Raw genomic sequence first — 20,885 nt, forward strand, 5'->3', positions numbered from 1 at the left:
GGGGAGGTAGGGAGGGAAGGAGGCGGCCAGAGATTGGTTATAGTTAGATAGAAGAAAAAATTCTGTTCTATTAAACAGTGGAATGACTATCATTAACCAATGTATATTTTTAAATAGCTGGAAGAAAGGATTTTGAATAATCTCACCACAAAGAAATGATAAGTGTTTGAAGTGATGGGTATGCTAATTAGCCACATTTAATCATTACACAATGTATACATGTATGAAAATATTTCACATTGTAACCCAGAATTATGTGCCAATTAAAATAAAACTTTAAAAAAGATAGAGTTGGGAAGAGAGTAGGGAAATAAGTATTCTCGTAGTGCTGTTGGATGCATAAATTAGAACAACCTCTATTAAGGGGCCATTTAACAAAATATAAGAAAAGTTTTAAAAATTATTTTTATAGATCAGAAATTTTACTTCTAGATATTCATTTTAAGGAAATAATATATACAACATTTAATTACATAAATTATCAACAAATTTAAAAACTGGAGTTCATTACTATTGCAATAAGAGTGGACTGGACACACAAAGTAAGCTAGAGTCATCAAATAAAATGTTGTAAATCCATTCTTATGTTGTGAAAGAATATTTATGACATGAAAATTGTTTATGATCTATTGTTAAACCTAACAATTGGCTACCTCACTGTGAAGCTAGGAAAAATTCGTGGTGATTTATATTTTTCCTCTTTGGCTTATCTCTATTTTCTCATTGTTTCATTCCAAAGAACATCTGAACTTTTTGTTACAAGAAAAAATTACTTCTAATTTTAAAAAGAAAAAAAATGAAAAGAAGTACCTACACATATGTTTATAATTTTTTTTTTTAGTTTAAAGTTTTTCTGTTATGAAACAGGATTTAGCCCAATACAGTGGTTTTCAGTGTGTGTCCCCCTCTCCCCAGAATCACCTGGAAAACATAGCAATTCAGATCTACTCAATCAGAATCTCCGGTGATGAGACCCAGCACTTTGTGTTTTAAGAAGCCCTTCAGATGATTCTGAGGCTAGAGTTTGAGAATCACTGGTTCAATAGAATGAATCAGTAGGTGCAGTGGAGAACTGAGAGAAACTGCCTTTCTTTTACCCACCAGTTTTTTCCTCTATAAATGAATAATTTAAGCACCCGGAGTGTTTTATTCACTCATTTGTTTCATAAATATTTATTAAGTCATTTTTAAAATAAATATTTGGTTGAATTAAAAAATATAGAGTAAATATTAGTGGAACCAACTGGATGGCACTTCTATAATTCTAATGATTTGGAAAATTATAGTCATAGGATATAGAAACTATACGGCACCTTGACTGATCAACTTCAGGCAATAAATGGCATTTAGGCCATTCATTCTCTCTCTTAATATTTTTCTATTTGAAATAATAATTCTGCTGAGCTTTGGATAAAATAACTTATTTTATCGTAGCTTCCAGTTTTAGTTAGAAGTGTTCACTAGTATAATAAAAGTTAAATAAAAAACATGTTTTATTAAGTTATCTAATAGCTAAATGTATATTTTAAATTTTGATTAATGGTTTTTATTTTAAATTTACATTTCTGTTTTTTTTTTTTTTTTAGCCGCAGTTCCACAAATTAAGAATGAAAATAAAGAAATACATTGCAGTGATGGTGAGTTGAGACTGAAGTGTTGTAGCAGCATAATCAACAATTAGGGAACGGCCTTATTTTGAAAAAAAAAAAAAAAAACCATTATTTTATTATATTTGGGTATCTTAGGCTGCTAATTGTTAAAGTAAATTTTAGGAGTTATTAGATTTTTGAGGGAGTCAGTATCTACCACTTTTGCATAAGAACATAAAACATTACTTTTTTTGTTTAAGGACAATGATTTCCAAACCTACTTTGAAGGGCTTTAGGGGTTCTAGGGCATTGCCTTGGAAGCCTTTCAAATGTAAGAGCTTGGCTTACCAACTGTATACACTGGTCTTTAGGGGGCTCACTACCTGGCAGTGATTTCTTTCTCACCAGATTGTTGTTGTAATGGTTAGCACTTCAGTAGAATTTTCTTTGTAACAGTTAAGCCAATTTTCAATTTTTTAATTCATTTCTTAACCAAGACATAATAGGAGAAAAATAGATACTTTGATACTTTTAAGTTTGTATTAACTTTAAATTTAAAAATAATTTTCTTCATTCTGGTCAATTAGACAATGGTCTCACCAATATATCATCTTAGAGAGTCTAATTGATTTTTCCAAAATCACAGGATTATTAAATGCCTGAGCTGTATCACAAAGCTGGGTCTTCAGATTCTCTGTTCAAAGCTCCTGAATTTAGGCCAGGCACAGTGGCAAGCACTATATGCCCAGTGCTTTGGGAGGCCAAGGCAGGGGGATCACTTCAGTCCAGGAGTTCGAGGTTACAGTGAGCTATGATTGCATCATTGTACTCCAGCCTGAGTGACATAGCAAGACCCTGTCTCTAAAAGAAAAGAAAAAGAAAAACCCCTGAGTTTTTTTTAATATTCTATAATACATTGTAGAAAAATTGAGTTCTATATAGCAAGATTTTTCTTGATTATGTATACCTTAAAAAATATATATATACACACGCATGTGTATGTGTATGTATATATGTATGTATTTGGTGCTAAAAACCAACTTAGAAAATTTAGTTTTCCACAAATAAAAATCAATTTCAGTAAAACGTTAAAGCTGAAAAAAAGTACAGATTTAGATTTAATTTATTATATTATTTTATTTATTTATGTTTTAGAGATAGGATTTCACTTTGTTGTCCTTGCTGAAGTGCAGTGGCACCATCATAGCTCACTGCAACCTCAACTTCCTGGGCACAAGCAATCCTCCTGCCTCAGCCTCCCAAGTGGGTAGGACTACAGGCATGAGCTACTACAGCTGGACAATTTATGCAATTTTATATAGAAATGAGGTGTTGCTCTGTTGCCCAGGCTGGTCTTGAGCTTCTGGCCTCAAGTGGTCCTCCTCTCACAGTACTGGGATTACAGAAATGAGCTGCCATGCCTGGCCTAATTTATTATTAATAGAAGTCTTTGAATTTAATAAAATCTACTTTTTATCATCTAAAATGCAATTTAATTCATTCACGATGTTTTATCAGCATTGTTAAGTTCATGGTAGGCTGAGATAATAATATAGTTTAATAGAATTAACATATATAGCCAATTAAAGAAATGACATTTTAAATAAAGTATTGCTAATAGAGAATAAAGATAGCAAGTATTACTTATGCCATTCCTTCCCTGCAGTCACCACTCAATCTCCTACCCCCGGAGAAATACATGCTACTCCATTCTCCTGGAAAACTGCTGTCTAGAGTATGGTGGGAAAAGGACTAGTGAGAAAACTAGGAGCAAAATTAGAATGAACACTTGTTGAGGGTCTACTCTGTGCCAGGCCCAAGGCGAGATGCAACATCCAGAAAGCCACTCCGCCTCCTTGGCCTTCTATTTTCTCATTTGTAAAATGAAAGGATTGCACTGGACGATCTCACTTTTTCCCCCCGCCCCAGTTCCCAGGTAATATGGTGTAGATAATGTGAATATGTTAGATAGGCTCTTTAACTTCGTTCATGTTTTTATGCTGATAAAAATTAGTCCTGGCCGGGCATGGTGGCTCAAGCCTGTAATCCCAGCACTTTGGGAGGCCGAGACGGGCGGATCACGAGGTCAGGAGATCGAGACCATCCTGGCTAACACGGTGAAACCCCGTCTCTACTAAAAAAATACAAAAAAAAAACTAGCCGGGCGAGGTGGCGGGCGCCTGTAGTCCCAGCTACTCGGGAGGCTGAGGCAAGAGAATGGCGTAAACCCAGGAGGCGGAGCTTGCAGTGAGCTGAGATCCGGCCACTGCACTCCAGCCCGGGTGACAGAGCGACACTCCGTCTCAAAAAAAAAAAAAAAAAAAAAATTAGTCCTGCCTGGATCTTTAGTAATTAATCTTCCTGCTTTTATGGTATAAAATAAGATTTAAAAAATAATGTGAGGATGCCTCAGAACAGGTGGGATTATCTTTAAGAGTCTAGGCTTTCTCATGTTCAATATGAGTTATGATTGTTCCTTAAGAGGGCAATCAAATTCTGTGGTTAAAAGAAATCCATTAAAAGCAACCAAAACTTCAAACAGCTTTCCCATATATACTTGCCGAATAGATTAAGCAGGCTGCTACCACTGAACCTCGTGCTGAGTTCTCTGTAGATCTCAGGTAAGCTGGCCTGAGACAAGTTGAGACTGGGATGGGAAAGATGCCAACCAAACACCAGGTGTTTGTAGGCGGCAACACTGATACTTCAGTGGAAGATGATGTCAGAACTAAATCAGCTTTCAGACAGGGGTTTAGGAAATAGTGCTCACACCAGAGGTGGAGACTTTCTGATGAAACCAAAAGTAAGCACTTGCTGAAGAGAACGATTGCACATTTATTTCCTGTCATCTAGGGCTGTTTCAGTTTCTATGGAGGGCAGACCCTCTTGAAAACTGTGACTATTAAGTGAAAGTACAAACTGCAGGGAAATTAACTCTCAGGGAATCTTTATAAAAATATATCCTATTAAGTTAAAGCACATCTTCTATGTTTGGTTTTGAAAAAAGATCTTCCTTTTTGTTATTCACTTAGCAAGTTCTGAGCAGAAAAGTGCAACTGTTTATATTCTCTTTGTGCCTGAGCAATGGTCATTTCCAAAGCACAGCCCATAACTCAACTCCAGCTTGTTTAATGTTATGTTAGGTTTGCAGCCATTTGAATCAAATCTCATGATTAATAATATCCTCTTTTTATTGTCCTTATCTCAGGGTCTTTAACAGAGAAAATACTGGAGAAAAAACTTCGATGAAAAAAGAATGTATTATTGATAAGTGGTTGAATTTGAATTAAAAACTGTGGTCCTTTACAGAATGACTTCTAATAAAAACAATTTCTGCCTTCATTCTTTTTTCTTTTTTATTATAAGAAAATTTCAGAGGCTATTAGCATCATTGAAATTATAGATGCAGTCCACCTACATCTATCAGCCAGATACTATATTTGGTTGATCATTAGGTCAAATAGCAAGTAAAATTAATGAAGCAGACAGTTTACCCAATTCAATGAGTTATTCAACCAACATTACCAGTTATTTATTTTTTACTAAGACTTTTTTATGAAATAAAATTACAGTATATCTATTGTATTATTGTTCATAATTTATACCTGCATTTGTTTTTCTTCCATAGCCTGAGAAAACTATATAGGCCAGAAATATGTAGGGTTTTTTTTCATTTTTCCTTTAATTGTTTTAGTCCATAATGGGAGCTATACAGAGACCTAGTCCCCAGAACTAGAATGAAGCATCCATGTGGGTTAGTGGCACCCATCATCATGGATTTGGTGGTGCACCTCCATGTCCATCAAAGAAAAATAAAAATTTTGGTCTTGTTGAAGCACAAAGTCTGGGCATAATGGGCAATGCAGCTGGAGAGCAAGACAAGGAACGGCTTGAGAAATGCCTTGTTTGCCTTATTGGGAGCTTGGACTTGACTCTGGAAATTATGAGAAACCACTAAAGAATGGAAGACAAATCGTCAGATTTGATTTTAGGAAAATCAATATTATAGCTATGTAAAAGCAGAGGATACAGTTAATAAACACAACAGTTAATAAAATAATCTCCTTTCTCTAAGTTCAGTTTTATAGCTTCCTGTAGCAAATTCTGTGTTATCTTTTTTTGTTGCCATGTTAAATGTCACTGGATGTTTTATGTAAGGAAACACCAAGATACTTTCATTTTACTGATTTTTATAGAATTTTCTATGTTTACCTTTGTTGGTATTTTGTTGACAATTGGAAAGTATTGATAGAATGAAATACTCCTTGACATGTCTTTGAAAAACATTTTGTTAACCTTTTGGGTAATTTGTTTATTCTAAACATTAACATTGAATATAACATAACAGTAGCTGGAGTATGTGCCTATAAAGCTATTTTTCTTCTTTTTGTCACTGAAATAAAGCTGTAAACAATTGGGCTAACAAAGAGAAAGATTTTTTTAATGACTCAATCAATGGTATGTAGTAATGTTCTAGGTTCTATGACAGGATGGAGCAGAGTATAGTATTTCCTTCTTATACTTTATGGTACTTTCCCAAGTAAGGTGGCCTGAGAAGGAGCAGTTTCAGGATGCCCTTGTTTTTGTGTCTGTTTTGTATAATACTGGAGCTTGCAGTCTTTGCCCCACGCTGCCTATAAGATACCATATCAATCAAATGGCATTTCAATGACACTCCACATTAATAAATTTTCCTCATTCCTTGCTGGTCCCCTTCTGCTGCCATCCCACAGAGCCATCACTCCCACTTACACAGTTGCTTGATATATGCAGTAAATATCACGAAAATGTTATCAATCCACAGGAGAGACATTTTCCCACCTTCTGTGCCTTTAAAGTTTCAAGGGCTGAGCAGAAAATGCCCTCTATATAACACCAACTAAAGTCAACAGCTGTTCTATGAGGCAAATTCTACAAAATCTGATGAATTGAAAAGCCAGCTGCAGCCACAAATCAAGTATGATCAGGGTACTGATGGGAAAGTCAGCAGGGATCACTGAAATTGTTCAAAGGAAACAGAAAAAGAAAAACCTAATCATATATTCTTTAAAGATATTTACCCACTTCACAGTTGTCTTTGTCATTGTTTTTGTTTTTTTAGCAGATAAAAACACACCATGTCATATCAAGCAGATCTTCACACATCCGCATTTGGAACTAAATCCCGACTTTAATCCAAAGATCAAAGATTATTACTCTGAAGTCCCATTTGATGTGGTAACAGTGACAATTGGAGTGGAGACTCCTAAGTGTCAGTGCAAGGTGCACCTGTACGAGCAGGCAGGGCCAAGGTATGAGGATGTTGACTGGGGCTGTGTTGAGACACCCTACTGGGAAGCAGACATTTGATGTAAACTTTGAAAGTGGTTCAGAAAAGCTGATTCATAAGATCAGTGGAAAGATTGCCAGGGTGTGAACTTTCCCCTTCTCATGTTTTTTTAAAAAGATCGGCAACCTTTGAAGCTCATCTTTGTAACGATATTTTAACAAGAAAGGATCTTGTTATATGAAATATAGAGAAGATCCATTAAGGAAAAATCTCACTTATTGTTGTCTTCATGTTTTAACATTGCTGAATATGTCAAGTTTTTGAATATTCAAAAATTGATTACTTAAACCAATTGGTGCACAATTTGTGGACACAGTACCAGGAACTTTCCCAACCTCATTGGCTTTTTTTTCCTGTTGATTCTTTTAAAAGTCAGCAACTCTTTTGTTCATAATTTTAAACAGAAGATAGAACCTTATTCTGTGCTGTGTCCATAGCAAAGAAGATGCTCATGTTTCCATGCTGTAGGGAAAGAAATGTACTTGGAACCCTTGAGAGCCAAGTCTAGTAGAAAGGATTGAAGTCAGGACAACCCGGGTTCCAAACCCTGACTCTTCTATGTGACTTTGAATGATGTGTTCACTAGTTCTAGGTCATGGTCTCTATATTTAAAATGGGAACAATCCTAGTTGTATTAAATGAGATAATGTGTGACCCCGTCAGATGACTAATAAATATTAGTTTCCTTTGCTTTAATTTATGGGAGATATAAGTTGTCCTGAAAGAACACTCTTGGCATAGTAAAGTACTGTGAAAGAGATATTTATTTATTTTCATATTTTAGGTTTCTTATGAAATTGTATAGACCTTTCCTGTTATTTATTCAAATAGGCATTTAGTAAATATTGATATATGAATCAGTTTGGGCTGAATAAATTTACCCTATTCATATTCTCTCTCTTTCTCTCTCCCTCTTTCTCTCCAGGTTTGCCAGCTACCCTCTGGGCTTAGGAATGAACAAAATCTCAATATTTGTGGTGGATGAATCTCCAGCACACGGTGAGACCCTGATCACGTACAAACTCACCATCTATAGAGAAGACCGCCCAAGTCTGCCCTTATTTGAGGCCTTCACAGCATGTGGTTTTGTGCAGGTAAGTGAAGTTTACATTTGCACTTGGGTTGAATTGGAAACGATCTGTTAACCCGGGTGAAAAATGGCAAATGAAAATTATTACAAGAAATTGTATGCTTTGAAATCAAAACTGGTCTCATTTCAAAAGAGTGAGAATCCCAGCCAGGTATCTAAGGCACCTCGTTGTGAGTAATTTTAGTGTGATGGCTACTCCCTGTGCTCATTGTGTTCAGTGGACTTATTGTGGTTAATGTTCAAAATAAATGTCTGAGGACTCACACTTAGTTGTGAAATCAGTTTCACATTTTCCTTTTGAATTGGGCTATTTTCCTTGGATTTGTCCCTGGATCTACTTTTGAAATTTTAAACTAGATTTAGTAGAATTTACTTCAAAGACTAAGAGGAAAATTTATGAAACTATTTTACAGATGGGATACTGGATAAATGAAACTAAATTTGCTTGGGATAGTTATATTTCACATTCACTTCTCATACAGTAATCATTTCGCATGGCTATAGTTTCTCTTGTGAGCAGCACATACCATTTTGTAACCTTGTTCATTTTGGAGAAGGGTGAATGTTACCCTAACAGCTTTGTTCTATTTCCCTATTTTTGCTCTTTTAAGGATCCTATGTGTAACTTTGTATGCTTCCTCATATCATATACCCCTTGCTACAGGTGATTCCAGGGAAGTAGTAATAGGTATTTTTATCACATATCTACTAATTCACTCAGAAAGTATGCTTGTAAATATATCATGTCAAATTAAATATTACTGAGAGCTTTGAAGAATAGATGGTTAGTAAAAGAGAGGTGTTGCTGACTGGGCCTTGATAGATAGTATGGTTACCATGTTGTTTTAATAAATGTAACAGCCAGACACATTAATCACCCCGCCACTGTCTTATCTGTTTCCAAGAGCTTTAAAAATCTCAGGGGTTGGCATAATTTTTATTTTTTAAGGAAAACTGATCACTAATTTAGGACTTACCACTAAATCAAATGGAATTTCACGTTGGTCTGAAGATTCATTCAAAGAAAGACAAAGATGTTATTCTCCAAGATATTAATAAGCATACTTAACAAAGAGTAGAATAGAGTTCCATGGTCAAATAAACCCACTGGTTGGTGAAGCAATAAGCTAAACAAAGTTAAGTAGATGTCTTTACTATAGGACTTCTCTGAACCTCTAATATACGAATTTAAATAGTGATTCATTTATAGTATGGAAAATATATAGGGTGCTTCATTTCCAAACTTATCTGATATGGCTTTAATAGAATAGCTATTAATATTTTTTGTGGGATAGATTTGAGGACACACTGGTCTACACTATGGAGAAGACTTTAAAATATGTTCCTCTCAGGTTTTGACCTTTCAATTGGCTTTATTTGGATTGCTGTCTCAACCTGCTTCTGAATTGAAGGACAAATAATATAGCCACACCAAAAATGTTTTAAAAAATAAACAAAAACTTAGAGGGAGGTGTGCTTTTGTATATTTGTGTATGTTTATGTGTGTATAATTATTTCAAAACTAAATATTCTTACCCTTTTTGGTGGAGCTTTTTTTTTTTTTTCATACATTGCGGGGAGAAGTGTGAAATGTTTGACCACGTTGGAGAACTTTGGCAGTATCCACCAAAGCTAAATACATATAAATGACTCAGCAGTCCTTCTAGCTATACACCTAAGATAAAGGAAGTCATATGCCCATGAAAAGACACACGTACACAAAATCTTCATATTGGTTTTATTCATAGTAGCGAAAAGCTGAAAATAATTCAGTAAGAAAGGAAAAACATCCAATATTATATTATTGGGGCATTAAAAATAAATGAAGTACAGATACACACAAATATGAAAGAATCTTCAAAACCTTGCATTCAGAAAAACAAGCCAGACATCAATAATGAACGCTGGCAAGGATGTGGAGAAAAGGGAACCCTTGTACTCTGTTGGTGGGAAATTAGTACAGCCACTATGGAGACCAGTATCGAGGTTTCTCAAAAAGCTAAAAATACAACTACTGTATAATTCAGCAGTCCCACTGCTGAGTATATTTCCAAAGTAAGGGAAATCAGTATATTGAAGAGATAACTGCATTCCCGTGTTTGTTGCAGCATTATTCACAATAGCCAAGATACGGAATCAACTTAAGTGTCCATCAATGGATGAATGGATGAAGAAAATGTGGTACATATATACAATGGTGTATTACTCAGCCATAAAAAATGAAATCCTATCATTTGTAACTGCATGGATAAAACTGGAGGATATTATATTAAGTGAAATAAGTCAGGAACAAATAGACAAATATCGCATGTTCTCAGTCATATGTGGGAGCTAAAGACAAGTGGATACCATGGAAATAAAGAATAGAATGCTGCTTAACCATAGGCTGAGTAGGGCAGTGGAGAGGGTGGGATGAAGAGCAGATGTTAATGGGCACAAAAAAACCCAAATAGAAGGAATAAAGTCTAACGTTCAATAGTGTAACAGGGCAACTGTAGTTAGCAGTAATTCATGGTATATTTCAAAACAACTAGAAGAGTGGAATTGGAATGTTCCTAACACAAAGAAATGACAAATACTTGAGGTGATAGATATCCCAATTACTCTGATTTGATCATTACACATTGTATACTTGTATCAAAATATCACATGTATCCCATAAATATGTACAACTATTAGGTATCCACAACAATTAAAAAAATTTAAAAGAAGCCAGATATATAAAGAAATACTGTATTTCACTTATATGAAGTTCAAGAATAAGCAAAACTAATCTATGTTTATAGAAGTCAGAACAGCAGTTACCTAGAAGCTATGGGTACCACTAAGCATGAGAGAACTTTTTGGGCAAATGTCCTATATCTTAATCTGGGTGGTGGTTTGTTTGGCAGCACTCTTGGCCTCTATCCGCTAGATTCCTGTAGCAACCCCCCTCCCCAAGATGTGTCATATATAGCTAGGTGTTATATAGATAAAAATTTAATTGTACACTTGAGATTTTTGCAATCTACTGTTTAAAATTATATAATATATAAAATATGCATGTGTATTTGTGTGTATATGTATAAAATTTTGTATACTGCATATAAATTATACCTCAACAAATTAAGAAAAAAGATTGGTGGGAAAGATATATATTCCTTTCTTCCATGACTTGTTTCTCCAATGTTGTATTGATCAGAAACAAGTTAATTATCATGCCATTACCTGTACCCTAGAACTTAAAGTATAATAATACAAAAAAAAAAGAATAGATTATGTCAGAAAAATGTTAGTATATCATCAAGAAAAATATTAGAAAACTCTTGTGGGATGAATCCTACAAATGATTGCAGAAAAGTATGTTGGTAATTTTGTAAGAATCATTTCCACAAGGTCTTAATTTAAAGTTTATGTGTGGTCCCACAGCAAGTGTTATATTTTGTAACATGGAAAACTATCTGATAAGCACTAGTACTTTTTAGAAAGTGTCAAATGAGTGAACAGAAAAATGTGGCATGAATAATGTGGACTGCTTTAGATACTTTACTGGGCACAAGTGGCTTCATGAGCTGGGAGAAGTCAACAGCAGGGGTAAATGTTCTCACCATAGATTCTACTTAAAATTCTAACCCATAGACTTTTCTATTATTTCTCTTTTATATTTAATCTCATTCGTGTGTTTAGGTTTCAAATTAATAGCTAAGCAGATATACATCATGAGACTTACAAATTTTTAGTTTTACAAGCTGTCCTTTTTTCGTTTTGTTTTGTTTTGTTTTCTGTCAACAACCACAATGTCCTCACAATATTTGTAGGGTTGATTTCTAGAGTCAAACTATTGCAGTTTAAATGACAAGCTGTTCCATTTCAATCCCCCAAGCCTATGCAGGCAAATCTAAAGGAAAATGAACTAAACTTTCATTAAATTTTATTTATAGATCAAAGGGAAAAATTATAATTTCTCCCTACATTTCAAATTAGATTTTGGCCTAATGAACCCCATTATTAAATTTTCAGTAAACATTCTGTTAATCTGTTTGTGCTGCTCTAACAAAATACTTGAGACTAGGTAGTTTATAAAGAACAGAAATTTATTTCCTTTAGTTGTGGCGTCTGGAAAGTCCAAAAATCAAAGCACTGGCCTTTGGTGTCTGGTGAGGTTCTTCATGATGCATCCTCACATGGTGGAAGGGGGAAATGAGCAAAAAGGGAAAATTCTATGTCCTCAAATGGGGAAAGATGCAAAGGGCAGCAAAAGGGTCCAAAGTAGTTCCCTCCAGCATTTTTATAAGGCACTAATCCATTTATGAGAGTGGAACTCTCATGATTTAATCACATCCTAAAAATCTTAATACCATCACAATGGGGATTAAATTTCAACACATGAATTTTGGGGACATTCAAGCTACAGCACACTTAAAAGACCATCCACTTCCAAATAACCAAAGAAGAAGAAATTAATTTAAGATTAATCAAGCCTCCTAATTTCTCCTTTCCCTATTCTCTTACCTTCAGAGCATCGACTCTGCATGTTACTGTTTTGCCAAAAGACTAACATGGCAGAGTAAGCAAAGATAAAGCATACCAGTCAATTAAAAAATCAATTTCAACAACATTTTGATAACTAGTAAGATAATTTGATTAATTTAGTAATAGACATTTTATCAAACATTGTTAAGTACCTACTTAACCATAATGAACTATTTGAGTTTATTTAATGTCTATATTTTAATTATTCTTATGCTAATTAGAATTTGTATATGATTGTCCCAGAGACAGCTCTTAGTTTAATTAGCTCTTAGTTTAGTTATTACCAGTGAAAGAGAAAGAGTTAATTTACATAATATATAACCAGACTGGGACTAGAGTTTCTCAATCTCAGCACTATTGACATTTGAAGCTGGATATTTCTTTGTTCCAGAGAAGTTATTCTCTTTATTGTGGGATGTTTGGCAGCACTCTTGGCCTCTATCCGCTAGATTCCTGTAGCAACCCCCCTCCCCAAGATGTGTCAACCAAAAATGTCTTCAGACATTGCCAAATGTCTCTTGAGGGACAAAGTCAACTGTGATTGAGAATCACTGGTTTAGACAAGTGGGTTTCTGTTTTTCTACTGTCCTATGTGTTTACTAGGAGTGTGAATAATTTGTGAGTAATCCTTCAATGTTGTGTGTTGGAGAATCATTCTTATCTTTCATCTTTGTATTCTAAATCATTTCTGCACACAGTGATACTATTCTGACAGCTCTTTATTCTATTTGTTAATCTGCCTTCTTTTCTGTTCAATGTAATTATTACAATCAGAAATGTGCATTCCATTACAGAAAAAATTGTTAATAAAACATAAAACATCATATAATATAATGAGTCTGTTATTTCATTTTGATTTACCCATAAACAGTATAATGTTTTGCTGTTAGGAAGACAGATTTAGAAATTAATAAGCTGTTATTGTGGCTAGAATATGTCATGTTTAGGAATTAATAAACTATACTTATGTTATAAGAAAATTTCTATACATATAGGGGAACATTTCTTTTAATATCCATTTCCAAATCAAAAAAATTTGACATGGAGAACAATATGATATTTACACAAGTTGATTTGTACAGATGATCTATGGTGTCATATTCATTTTGCCCTCAAAATGTTGCACCAGAATAGAGTCATAAATAAAAGCTACAGAAAGGTTATATACAGGAGAAGCCTGGAGACTACGTTTCACAGATCTGTTTGAAACAGCTTTCATTTTAAAACAGATCATACCAAGAAAGGAGAAAATCATATTTAAAAAATTCTCTAGCATTTAGCTACACATTTGAAACTGGCATTTAATGACTTATTTTTAAAAAATCAATTAGCCATCTAGTTTCTGAGATATTAAATGACGTGTGAATGACTTCAGTTATGGTATTTTGAAATAGTTTAGAACTCATTTATTTTTTGTACCCTTCCAACACCATAGAGGCTATTATAAAATAGCTCAAGTGATAGGTATCTAATAGCAAATATCCATAATAAGAGAATAGGGAGTGCATTTATCAATAATCATTTAACAAAAACCAATGAGTTTCCAAAGTTGTACTGACAATTAAATACCGATTTTAATGGTTATTAGTTACCTTGCCTACTTCAGCTTACCACAGGAATATGATTTAATTTTTTAACAATACAATATGTGCTATAGTGAAATGCTCTCAACTAGTAATGCTTATTAAGTACCCGCTATGCACTTTGTTCTGAGAAATATGCTATGTGCTGCAGGGGAATACAATAGCAGCAACAGCAGCAGCTGAGGTAGTAAGTGTAACAGCAATGCAGCATTTGTAGAACTTATGTTATGTGCCAGGCATTATGTTAGGCACTTTACCTTCTGGCCTTATTTAGTGTTTACCCCAACCTTGAATACAGGTGATTTTTAATCCTCCTGTTATTTTTTAACATATGGAGAAACTAAGGCTTTAGAAAGGTTAGAAATCTTGTCAACCCTTTCTATGAAATAGATAATTAGTAAAGGTGGGGTTTGAATATGGGTCTTGCTGACTTCAAATCGAGGAAGAAAGAGAACAACTAAAGAAATAGGAGCAGATAATACGGAAGATTCCAGACAGGAAGAACTTGTTGGGAATTGGGGAATAGAGATAAGAACTGGTTGGGAGTTAGAAATGAGATTGAGTGGACTGAGCTGCTCCATAGATTGTATTCCTGACATTTGTGGGTCCTAGTCACTTTTGCCTTTGTAGACCCTTTGTTCTGATAAATAAATAAATAAATAAATATTACATTCAATAGTGTTGATATAAAGACAAATATATTTTTATTACAGATGTAGACTATCTTCTCTGACTGAAAAGTTTTTTTTTCTGCTTTTAAAGAAAGTAAAAATTTGGGGGCCTCTAAAAATTTCACATGTGGTACGCACTGTGGCTGCTGTGCCTAATAGAGAAGTTGGTTCTATTCTTCCATTTCACTCTAAGAGATCTTTAGCAGTGGCACCTACTTCAATATCAAATGACCTGGGCTGTCGGCATCCTTTCAAGTCTTGTTAAGTGCCCTTGATTTAAATGCCTAACATTTGCAGGTATTTCAGATTATTTGTCCATGGCCTGAGCCATCCTTTACCAGTGAGCCATCCTTTGCCATCATTTACCAAGAGCCCACAAAGCACCTAGGGAAGCAAAATGTTATTTTCATGAGCAGCAGGTGCACAGAGACATTCTGAATGCATAGACCTCCCCAGTGGCCAGGAAGCATTTGCATACATCCAAGGCTTGGGAGGTTTGGTTTAACATTCAGTTTTCTTATAAAGCAAGCAAAGATCAGAGTAGCATGTTCTTTCAATCATGATCTGTTTCAGCACTTATATAAATTACCTTTTGTGTTGATGAAAAAGAGTCATGTTAAACACTCACCTCATGAGGTCATGCCACTTATGATCGATAGATTATCATTTAAATAAAAACTTTGGCTCAGCACATTTGTTTTGCATGTTTCTCCAACTCACATCTGCTTCCTCTGCTAGAAGAAGCAAACTTTTGCCACCCAGCAGAACAGCAGGGCCAATACAATGTGCAGGAGAATTGGGTCTTCCTAGCTTCTGACAGCATCCAGAGAAGTTTCTCTAAGTACTGCCTTCTTCAATATTCCATCATTGTTGCTTCAAGTTTATGTTTTGACATTATAAGAATTTGTCTTCTGATTTCTGAATTGGACATAGAAATAGAAAGGAACCCTGAGAGTATTTTTCCTAAAATATTCTGCTTGAGTAGCTGGATTTCCAATGTGACATTTGAAACGTTGAAAGAGGTTGTGGCTAAAAGAGAAGTAGAGGGAACCTCTTTTTGGTAATGCCAGTCCCTGATGCCCATGTCTTTATGGGCTTTAATTGCTCCAAAATTTTATCTTTTATCTCTCTTTCTATATTTCCTTCCCCATTTTACAAGCCAAACTAAGTCAAGCAAAGGTATGTACCAGCATAGCGAGGATGGTGGTGAGAGAAGAGATCTTAGGTACAAGGTTAGGCATTTTGTTTTCATAATTTCAGCTTTTATTTTAGATTCGGGGATACCTGTGCAGTGTTTCTTACATGAGTATGTTGTGTGATACTGAGGTTTGGGGTACAATTGAACCCATCACCCAGGTAGTGAGCATAGTACCAAAGAGGTAGTTTTTCAACGCTTGCCTCCCTCCCTTTCTCCTCCATCTAGTATTGTCTATCATTGCCATCTTCATGTCCATGTGTGCCCAATGTTTAGCTCCCACTTATAAGTGAGAATATGTGGTATTTGGTTTTTTGTTCCTGCATCAATTCCCTTAGGATGATAGCCTCCAGCTGCACCCATGTTGCAAAGGACATGATTTCATTCTTTTTTATGGCTGTGTAGTGTTCCACATGGTGTATATGCACCACATGTTCTTTATCCATTTCACTGTAGATGTGCATCTAGGTTGATTCCATGTCTTTGCTATTGTGAATAGCACTGCGATGAACATACAACTGCATGTGTCTTTTTGGTAGAATGATTTTTCTTTTGGATATATGTCTAGTAATGGTATTGTTGGGTCAATTGGTAATTTTGTTTTAACATCTTTAAGAAATCTCCAAACTGTCTTCCACAGTGGCTGAGCTAATTTACACTCCCACCAACAGGATAAGTATTTCCTTTTCTCTGCAGCCTCAGGTTGGGCATTTTTATAAGTCCTTTTCCCACAGCCAAACCAAGTCTAAAACTATTATTATTATTGTTATTATTATTATTATTTGAGATGGAGTTTCACTCTGTCACCCAGGCTGGAGTGCAATGGCACAGTCTTGGCTCACTGCAATCTCCACCTTCTGGGGTCAAGCGATTCTCCTGCTTCAGCCTCTCAAGTAGCTGGGATGACAGGCCCCTGCCACCACACCTGGCTAATTTTTGTAATTGTAGTAGAGACAGGGGTTTGCCATTTTGGCCAGGCTGGTCTCAAACTCCTGACCTTGTGATCTGCCCACCTCGGCCTCCCAAAGTGCTGGGATTACAGGCGTGAGCCACAGTGCCTGACCAATTTATTATTTTTTTAAAGATATTTTTGGCTTTATCAAACAACAAAGTTTGGTTCTATATAGTATAAGTTAAAGCAAATGATTCATCTGGGCCAGTGGTTCTTAACATTTTGGAGGAGGCAATGTGCCTCTTAGAATGTCTGATGAAACTTTTGACCCTTTGTCTCAAGAAATAATGTACATATATATACTCAATGCTGTATACCATGTCAGAGGTATGAAAAGTCCCAGGTAAAAATTCCTAACCTAGTAACTCACAATCTAAAGCAGAATATTACTAGCAGTGACACACATAATAAGGATAGTTTCATTTCTGGCATAAAATATACATGATTATAATTCACTTTATTGAGGACCTGCTTTGTTCCAGCAACTGCACCATTTATACACATTGTTTCATTTGTAGTTTTAATGATAAGGAAATTAGTGTCTATTTAACAATATAACATTTGGGAATCGTGTGCTTTTTCAATGATCTGTATTAGCACAATCTGAATCAGCAATTGTTATATTTCTCAAAGCAAATTGCCACCAAATCTAATATTTGCCTTAAAAATAAATATCCATAAAAGGCTACTAGCCCTCGCTGTCTTCTTACAGACTCACAAAGTGGTTATGAGATGTAGGCAGTGGTGCTCCTGAAAACCCAGAGAAATTGAACAGTATATCATTTGGACTATTTATATTGTCCTCATTAGTTAAAGCCATTGGTGTGCTTTCTTTCAGCAGGCTATAACAAATTGTTTTTTGTTCAAAGAAAGGTTGGCCCAGTGTTTCAATTAGGTAATGCTGAGAAAATTTCCACATGCATTTGACTAACTGTGACATTTCCTTCAATAGGCATGTGTTGTAGGAACAAGAATGGGGGATGGAGTATTCCTTGCAGATGGTTTCACTGATTGCAGAACTAACTACAGGCTGGTTTGATATATGTTCGCTGAAGACAGAATTAGGACACTTTACCACCTGACATATTTAACTTCTTTTGAAAATGATGCTAATTTGTCTTTTTTCTTTTTCACCCACACTCTTTTATAGGCAGGACTGATGAGTTTAAAACATTGAGCATGACTTCATTCTTCAAAGCAGAGCAGGCCCCTACCCAGTGCCCTCCAGCTCTCAGGACCTCATTCTTTAGCAATGTGGTACAGACGTTCACTGTGTTTGCTGGGTTTTTACCTCCTCCACATCCCCCAGCTCCCCACCCCTCCACATGCTTGAAGATGATCTTTCCAGACCTAATGGTTTGGAAAATAAATGTTGCATGTGGGCTTCTTGACCTGACAAATTATTTTAAAATTAAATTCTTGATAAAATTAAGAGACCCAGGTTTCAAAGGTTTAAGAAATAACAGGGAGGGAGACATTTTCTTTGAGTGAAATAATCCCTCTTAAATACTTTGATCAAAATACTATTTATATTGTCTAGATTTGAGTCACAGCTCAACCCTTAGTTGTCAGAGACTTTGGACAATTTCTCATCTGTCATACATGGATAGTAATGATACTGATGCTCTAAGGGAGTTTTTAAGGAAAAATTGAGTTAATATTGTGAAGATCTTGGAACAGTGCCTGGGAACATAAAGAGTCCAGTATCCATGTTTGCAAAATATATATTTTAAAAGAGATAAATAAATATGTCTTCAGGTTGGCATAAGAGGAAAGTTTAAAATATCAAATTTTATTTTTCCATTGAAGTCTAGTAAAATGTATTGGAGATTTTCAAATTTCTTATATTTAAGTTTAGATTTAATAAGATGCAAAAATATGAAGGACTTTGCAGCATGAATCACCTGTGCTAAATTACACAGTACATTTTTGTAATGAATGTGATTACAAACATTTCAGAATTGAGTATAAATTTTGCCTTAAACATGTATTTTAATTTTGACAGTTGCATGTTTAATGGTGAATTTAATTTTAATAGCAGTCTCAGCTGAGAGACTGGGAATTCAAGAATTATTTAACAATAAGAGAGAAAATATTTCTTTGTTGAAACCAGAAACATCTTTCACAGATTTCATTTGGTGGATTCCATTAAGGATAAGGATGAGGGGATCAATGTTCTCTGTGCTGTTTTAATAAATTAGTAGCAAAGGATAAAGATATTACCTATGTTTTATCAGGAATGAGGCATAACCATAATGTAATTTAATTATTTTGTATCTATGATCTCTAAAAAATACTAGTATTCTAAAAGACTATAAACTTGTTCATATATTATAATAAACTAAGTGAGAAAATGTGTCTTAGCCTACATGATTTCAACAAAAACTGCTAAACTCTTCCTCACTTTTTTGAAACCACATTTTATTCCAAATGACTTTTAGATATTTCCCAAATGCTAATACATCTTCACAGATTAGAGAATTGTCCCTCCTGAGAAGATTGAGATGCACTGCATCTGATAATTATTTAGCACTTATTGTGTGCTAGGTTTTCCACTTACTAACTCAACTCTCAAAACTAAACCAAACACTTAAAAGGTAGATACTTTAATAATTCCCATTTCACAGATGGAGAAATGGAGGCACAATGAACTTGCCAAGGTCACATAGCTTGTAAGTAGCAGAAACCATTTTTGAACCCAGACATCCTGGTTCCAGAGCACTGCTAATTACAAGCTATAAGCCACTCTATGATATACCAAAACAAGATTGTTAAAGTAAGTACAGGTGACCATTGCATAACACAGGATTCCATTACATGGATGTACTTGCAAACGGATTTTTTAAAATAAATGTATTGAAAACATTTTTGAAGATTTTGAGACAATTTGAAAAAACTCACAATCCGTCTGGCCTAGAATCATCACAAAGCAAGAAAAAGTTAGGTATGTCATTAATACATAAAACGTGTAGATCCTAGTCTATTTTATCACTTACTGCCATAAAATATATACAAATCTGTTATACAAAGTTAAAATGTATCAAAATGTACGAAACCCTTATAGACCATACATGGTGCCATTCCCAGTCCAGAGAAATATAAACAAATGTGAAGATGAAGTATTAAATTAAAACTGCATAGAAGGAACTGTAGTATGTACTGTGCTACTGTAATAATTTTGTAGCGGGTTATTGCAGTGAGCTCAAGTGTTGCAAGTATCCATGTAAGATGTCAACTGACACTAATCATCTCCATATGAGGAGTTTAACTCTCCAGTAAATTGTGCATCACAGTAAAAAGTGATCTCTCTTCCTTTCTAACTTGGATGCCCTTTATTTCTTTCTCTTGCCTAATTGCTGAGACCAGGACTTCCAGAATTACATTAAATAAAAGTGGTAAAAGTGGGCATCCTTGTCTTGTTCTAGTCCTTAGAGAAAAGGCCTTTAAATTTTCTGTTCAGTACAATGTTAGCTGTGGGCTTGTCATACATGGCCTTGATTATTTTGAGGTATATTCATTCTATATACATTTTGATAAGGATTTTTATCATAAAAAGATGTTGAATTTTTTTATTTTTTATTTTATTTTTATTTTTATTTATTTATTTATTTTTTTGAGACAGAGTCTTGTTCTGTCACCAGGCTTTGGAGCAGTGGTGCAATCTTGGCTCACTACAACCTCCAGCTCCCTGGTTCAAGAGATTCTCCTGAGTCAGCCTCCTCAGTAGCTGGGATTACAGGCACGTACCACCACGCCCAGCTAATTTTATTATTTTTAGTAGAGACAGGTGTTCATCATGTTGGCCAGGATGGTCTCGATCTCCTGACCTCGTGATCCTCCCGCCTTGGCCTCCCAAAGTGCTGGGATTACAGGCATGAGCCACCGCGCCCAGCCTAGAGATGTTGAATTTTATCAAATGCTTTTTCAGCATTGAAATAATGTGGTTTTCATTCTTGATTATGTT

At 35.1% G+C, this 20,885-nt stretch overlaps 1 protein-coding gene across 9 annotated transcripts in view; it reads left to right on the forward strand.

Moving 5' to 3' along the window:
• Positions 1 to 20,885, forward strand: part of LOC111550158 (cadherin-like and PC-esterase domain-containing protein 1) — a 304,071-nt gene that overhangs the window by 138,830 nt on the left and 144,356 nt on the right. For 7 of the 9 annotated variants that reach the window (XM_026454346.1, XM_023223426.2, XM_023223430.2 and 4 more), the window contains 3 exons: positions 1,587 to 1,637; positions 6,691 to 6,880; positions 7,844 to 8,012. In XM_026454346.1, the coding sequence (XP_026310131.1) occupies positions 1,587 to 1,637; positions 6,691 to 6,880; positions 7,844 to 8,012 (410 nt within the window). The remainder of the gene's footprint in view (positions 1 to 1,586; positions 1,638 to 6,690; positions 6,881 to 7,843; positions 8,013 to 20,885) is intronic. The other 2 variants (XM_023223423.2, XM_023223425.2) reach the window with 1 other exon arrangement.

Source organism: Piliocolobus tephrosceles, unplaced genomic scaffold (genome assembly GCF_002776525.5).
Source record: "Piliocolobus tephrosceles isolate RC106 unplaced genomic scaffold, ASM277652v3 unscaffolded_41, whole genome shotgun sequence".
In the NCBI taxonomy this organism is placed as follows: domain Eukaryota; kingdom Metazoa; phylum Chordata; class Mammalia; order Primates; family Cercopithecidae; genus Piliocolobus; species Piliocolobus tephrosceles.